Below are 6,771 nucleotides of genomic sequence, written 5' to 3'. Positions count from 1 at the left end.
AAAGAGCTTTAGATATGAGGAAAGTTTGGTACACTCTATAAAGATTATTATGATTTTACTCTATTGTAAAAGAGGAAGATCGATATAAAAATGGGCTACATCATATTTAGGTGTCTTTATTCGACTTTTCATAACATTCTTATATGGGTACTTTTACAAGTCTCCAACTGTGTATTATTATAGAAATGTTTTACTTATGTATTTTTTGCAACTCATAGGCACAAAATATGGAGGATTCATGTGTTGATGATAAACAAAAACTAAAGAAAAAACGCTTCTAGAACATCACAACTCGACTTCACTAAGGAACATTTATAAGAACACTTGTAATAAATTAGTGTAAATACATAAAAATCTTTGTTTTATTACGTAAGAATATATATCACAACATTCAAAAGGAGCTCAGTCTCTCAAGTTCATTTATTTTATTCAGAAATGTCTGTCAGCACAAAGATCAGTCACATTCTCACATTCCCATCTTTGATTAACGTCTCGAACGATTGGAGATCAAACTTTTATTGGTCATAACTAATATCAATGTCTGATGTTAAAACATCTAGAAGTTCTGCCTGCCATAGCGAACTGACAATTAGTTAATTAGTTATATCGCCTCCTTGGAGGACGTATTAATGAAATGTCTTAAACTAGTCGGAAGCATTCATTCATTAAAATAACAATGAAACAATAATAATAAAAGAGCGTGGTCTAGTTCTTTTAGCCAGTTTTAAGTGTCCATTTTATCTAATATTGATGTTTACCATACCATGGTGATATCATAGATGTATCACCTTCATCATTTCACAGAAAGTTATTAGTAAACATTTCAACATTTCTCTAGATATACATGAGTCCATTTATATATACATCAATCTATTTAATAAAACAATATAAAAATATTGAAGCACCCTTTATTTAAAAAAAACTTTAAAATAGTTCAACCCTTTAAAATAAAGGGTGCTTCAAGATTTTTATAATGTTTTATTAATTTAGAAAGTAGCCCATGTGAATGAAGTGTTTTAATCAATCTATTTATACACTATATCATTTCCTTCACTTCAACACAACCTGTTTCCAGTAATTACCTACTTTTCCTTTTTTGGATACAGTCTTTCCATTTATCCAAGATAGAATACAGACAAGACATAAAAATAAAATATAATAAAGTATTCCAATGGGGCTACTTGAATTGTTAATTAATAAAGAAATAATTGCATAGTAGGTACCACTTTTTTCAATACTTTTTTATATGAAAACTTAAACAAAACACAACTAGTTTCGGTTTTCAAGCCAAAAGTAGCATTTTCAAGCTTGTTATTGTGTTTTATAAGAGTGTTTATATAAAATGTTTTGAAAAAGGGTACTATGAAATTATTTCTCTATTAATTAAAAAATAATCATAACTTTGTATATAGACAAGGAGCATCGATCTTAACTTAACATAAACAACTGCATACTGTTCCAAATAGATTTGCATAAATTTTGCATTTATGTACCTACACAACCACATACTTCTCCAAATACATACGCGCTACATCATGAGCACCGGAGCTACGATAAATGAGATGCAAATTATAGGCGATCTCCTGTTTCAAGTCTAACATGGGGCTGTCCAGGACAGGCTCACTCGCCAGCGCCTCTTTGTAATGGAAGACAGCAGTTGACAACAGTCCCAGCTGATGATGCACGCGTCCCAAGTTGTAGTGAAACTCTTGTGCACTCTCCTTGCCTCTCAGCTTGTTGTATTCGGCGAAAAACGCAATCACCTGTGTCACTAGCGAGTGCTTTTTGGCCGAAAACTTCTGACAAGCCATCTGGCACAGTGTGACACCTACAAGGAATGCCAACATAGGAGTAGGGTCCCGTTTGAACGTGGCCGTGTACTCGTTGAGGGCGTACTTGTATGTGCCCGACACAAGGCAGTTGTTGGCGTGCAGCAGCGACAGAATCGTATGGTTTTGTCGTCGCGCTAGCAGCCTCATTATGAATTTATTATGACGACAATGGTCACCTCGTATAACATGAATGTTGAAAAAGTTCCACAACCTAACACAGTCTATATTTTTGATCACCATGTTACGTATGAAGTTGTAAGCAAGGTTTGATTCTTTATTGTAGAAACTTGCAATCAAACAGTAGATATCCAACTGTTTTGAGTAGGGTATTGAGAAACGTTCAGAGCCTTGTGCTGAAAACGTGATCCGTTGTAGTAGGGCGTATCTCTTCTCTTCGAAACAGATATATACAAGCTTTTTGAACAGTTGCCACTCCTCTTCAACAGTCGGCAGTCGCGAGGTCTCCATGAAAGCAGGTCGTTCATCTTCGACGTCCAAGCCCTGCGTTAGTCGGATCTCCTTGATGGCTGCCCGTTTCTTCGACACTCGGCTGAATAGAGACAGCGCTCTCAACTCTTCGTGTGTGCGTATCTGGGTGAAGTGTCTCGAGAAAAACAGCTGACAGATCACAAGAAACTCGTCTCTATGTTCTAAACGATCGGACAATAGTAGACACCTCTCATACAGTAAACCAGCGTTCAGTGATTCATTTTTTTCGTCCTGTGTCAACACAACGATAGCTTCATCGCCACGGCCCAGCTGTCTGAGTAAATCGGCAACGACAAGCCTGGCGTCATGATGTTGAGGCGCCTGTTCTATCACAAACATATATGCATCCACTGACTCTTTCAAACGATTAACCTTCTTCAAACACTCGGCATACTTCAACCACACTCCCGGCAAACTGTAGTTAGCACTCGAGATCAATGGTTGCAAAAGTTTCAATGCATCACTGTGATAGTTCTCCATCATTAGCGCTTCGGCAATATCCAAATAGAGATCCCCCAACTCTTCGGGATTAGTTTCTAGGAAATCATTCAGGAATTTGTAGACTGGTGGCAATGATTTCATGTGAATTAGAGTGATGATGAGCTTGACCCGGAGATCGATCGCCATGTTGGAAGGTGCAGTACAGACCGCAACAACGTACTGGTCGCTGTCATCAGTGACTAGTTCGGCTTCCACGTTACAGAAAGAGATCATCAACGACAAACAGTCCGAGTATTCACCGAGAGCTAACTGTACCTCAAGCAACAAATTAATATGTTCTGAGGTGACCAGCTTGGGACACTTGTCAAACACTGCTTTCAACGTCTCTTTCGTTTTTAGAAGATCTTTTTCCTCGTGATACTTTTCGGCGAGCATTTTTGACAGGTGCAGTATCTGGTCGCCCTGAGTGTGATCCAGAATAGTCAACAGCTTCGAGAGCCCTTTCAGAGCAAGATGTTTGTGGCCCAGTTCGTTGAGCAGTTCAGCCCGCTTGAAATACACATCGCAGTTTTTCTTGTCGGCTTGGATGGCTTTCGTATAGCACCTGACAGCCTGCTTTGGGTTGCCCTGCTCCTGGCACAGTTCTGCCAACCGCACCCACTGGTCCGGGTCGCCGGGACTGAGATGCGCAGCGATCATCGCCATCTGCAGCGACTTCTCCACCAATCCTGACTCTTCGTACAAACCAGCCAGTGTTTGGTAGGGTTCAGGAGCTGTCGGAACTTGCCGGATTATCTCCACACAAATCTTCACCGCCATATCCTTGTCACCCCGGGCGTACCTGAGGTTCGCCTCCCCCATTAGACCCTTGAGCGCAGGAGGGAGATTCTGACGGACGTGTCGTTGTTTCGGCTTCTTCAACAGTGAAACTTTTCCCAACTCCTCACTTGTCACAGACTCATCAACTGAAGTTCCCTGCATCTCACTCACATTTAAAATGTCACTACTTTTACTCGAAACACACTCATCATTCAGCTTCACCATTTTTGCTGCATACTCATCAAAACTCAGCTTCCCTTCCAAAAAGTTCGTTATATATTCTTGTTTGTTGATTTTCTCCTCCCCCTCCTCCTCAACACCCCCTCTTCCCACGACTGTTTTTCCCTCAACATCTCCCAGTTCTTCCGAAAAAGCAGTACTCACGTCATCGTCATCATCATCATCATCAACATCCAAATCACTCTCATCTTTATAGTCCATATTAGTGTTGTCTGCTTCATCCATGACCTCGATAGTTTGTGGGTCCATGATGAGAGAGAGAGAGAGAGAGTTCACGAATGCTACAATTGGAAATGAACTCAGACCTTTCTCCAACTAGTGGAGGATGAGGTACCTGAAAAAGATAAAAAAATATATATAAATAAGATAAATAAGTTTGGGCATTATTCTTAGCAAAGAATAATAATAATTGATTAATAGATTTGATACGTTGAAAATTTATTGACTGGAAGTAAAGACCCCATAATGTCATTTTTATTGTCAGTCCAGCTATTTTAGTTAGACCAGTTAATGTTTTATGGTTATTTTTAATATTAGTTTTTGTTATTTTTTAATGTTATTTTCTATTGTTTTTTGATGCTATTTTGTATGTTAGTCCAGTCATCACGTACTTTTTGCTGGAAAAAACTCCGAACACGCTAATTTTTCTGTACAATAATTCTGGAGTATTGAAGTATTTTGAGCTACCTTCTTCAGGTAGCTAAAAATATAATATGAATTAATAAGTTTACTCTTAGGATTTCTATAGTCATGATATTTCTTTAACCGCTAAAATGTATGTGTTAGTTTATCAGGATGGATAGAGGGAAGGTATTTTAAAATATGTACATACTTATCCTGATATTGCTATATAATATTACTTCTACGGTTATCAGTTATTGATGAGCGTGAGGACCCCGAGTTTAATATTGCACATTTACCTTCGATTCCAATATCAATGAATAAAAAAAAACTTGTCTGCTTTATTGATTTCAATTCATTGAATAAGTTGAAACACTTAATCAATGTATATAATTCACATGTATTATATAATTCGAATTATAAATTAGGTGAGAAAAATTAACATTCCACTTAACTTTCGGCTGGCATTAATCTCATATTTTATCATTTATTATTTATTTTTTGTTTTGTTTTTTTTATCATTCTTAGTACGGTAATGTGTAAAGTGTATGATCCAGCATTATACATATACTTTTTAATATTTATATTCACTTTACCATGCTTAATAATCGTTCTAATATTTACAATACCGTTTTGTTCACAAATGGCTTTTAGTTCGAGTTGAACGAAGATTAGTTTTGATAGAAAGGTATGATAACTTTTTTTATTCTATTCAGTACCTCTTCAATAGTGGTGTAAATAATCAAACATCATGACCGCCTTATCGGATTCTGATAAAATACGAATCTTCCTTCAACTATTAATCGTCTTGAACTAGAGAAAATCCTTTTAATTCCCAACAATAACATTCTTACATTTTATCATAAATAAACTGCACACTATCATTGTACTTGATGATAACAGGCGGAGCGGGCAGAGCTCTGGCTGAATAACGGAATGAATAGGCATGATTCAGAATTAGAAAACTTCAATTTAATTACATATAAAAAGTTTGATACATTTCATTCCTTTAATCATTTCTGCAACCCAAATGAGAGAGGCTTGAAGCTGATTCATTTGAATATTAGAAGCTACAACGAGAACATTGACAACTTACTGGTAGGACTCAACTCATTGGATAGTGAAATTGACATTATCGTTTTGACTGAGACTTGGCTCAATGTAGACGATAACAGACAGTTAGATGGCTATTCAACTTTTCAAACTGATGATAAGCGCAACCGAAACGATGGATTTCTTGTCTTTGTCAAAGATTCACTATCTGCAGTAGGTCGATGCATAAACATTGGGGGGATCAATGCCTTGGAAATTAACTTTCAATATGATAGAAAACATTACTCGATCCTTGCTGTTTATCGTAATCACGATTCCCACATTCCTGATTTTATTGATAATCTTAATATCCATTTCAATAACAAATATATTGATAGGGGATATAAACATAAACATACTGAACAATGACTTGCAAACTGACTCATACCTGAATATGCTTTACGAAAATGGTTTTATCAACTTTATTGATAAACCGACTAGACAAACAATAACTAGCAGCACCCTAATTGACCACATATTTATAAACAATGATGACATTAATTCAATAAAATCAGCTATTATTAAAGTTTCAATAACTGATCACTACATAGCATTAATTCAAATTACCTCCAGTTCCATACATAATAGCAGTTCTGATCTTCCCAAGTACTATATTCTTAATGAAACATTATTATCTACATTCAGAGAGGAAACATGGAGCTCTGTTATCATGGAGCAAAACGTCAACATTGCAACAAATAAATTTTACTCCATCATTGAATGTAATATACAAAAATCTAAAAGACTTGTTGTTCAAGAGAACTCTCGATTCAAAAAAATTAAACCCTGGATAACGAATGGACTAGTTAGATCAATTAGGGAGAGAGACAAATTATTTAAGCTAACAGCCTTTCAATAGAGAATTACTGACTCACTTCACAAACTAAAGAAACAGATTAAATAACTTATTGAAAACTACTAAAAATCAATACTATAAAAATAAAATAAATGAAAGTGGTAATGATCCAAAAAAGTTTTGGTCCATTATAAATGAAATATCTGGTAGAGGTAAAAATAAAAATGGATTCCCACTAGACCAATAGAATTGAGATAATACCTTGAAAACATACAAGTGTCTCAGAGGCAAAATTTTCATAGACTGAAAAGAAGAGAATAAATCCAGATTTTCTTGATTATCAACTATTGCTCTTACTAAGGCTCTCTGGAGTGACAATACAGGCTTCAAATGGGTTATGTAAGTACTTCCCCAACAAACTAATCCATATGAGAGACGAGA

General features: G+C 36.2%; 1 protein-coding gene across 3 annotated transcripts in view; it reads right to left on the bottom strand.

Moving 5' to 3' along the window:
* Positions 1-100: 100 nt before the first annotated feature.
* LOC111045559 (general transcription factor 3C polypeptide 3) overlaps positions 101-6,771 on the bottom strand; it is a 33,631-nt gene continuing 26,960 nt past the window's right edge. For all 3 annotated transcript variants that reach the window (XM_022330993.2, XM_022330994.2, XM_039437917.1), the window contains exon 2: positions 101-4,155. In XM_022330993.2, the coding sequence (XP_022186685.2) occupies positions 1,494-4,070 (2,577 nt within the window). In that variant the 5' untranslated portion in view covers positions 4,071-4,155 and the 3' untranslated portion in view covers positions 101-1,493. The remainder of the gene's footprint in view (positions 4,156-6,771) is intronic.

Source organism: Nilaparvata lugens, chromosome 1 (assembly GCF_014356525.2).
Source record: "Nilaparvata lugens isolate BPH chromosome 1, ASM1435652v1, whole genome shotgun sequence".
Taxonomy (NCBI): domain Eukaryota; kingdom Metazoa; phylum Arthropoda; class Insecta; order Hemiptera; family Delphacidae; genus Nilaparvata; species Nilaparvata lugens.
This window is presented reverse-complemented; position numbering and strand designations above follow the sequence as displayed.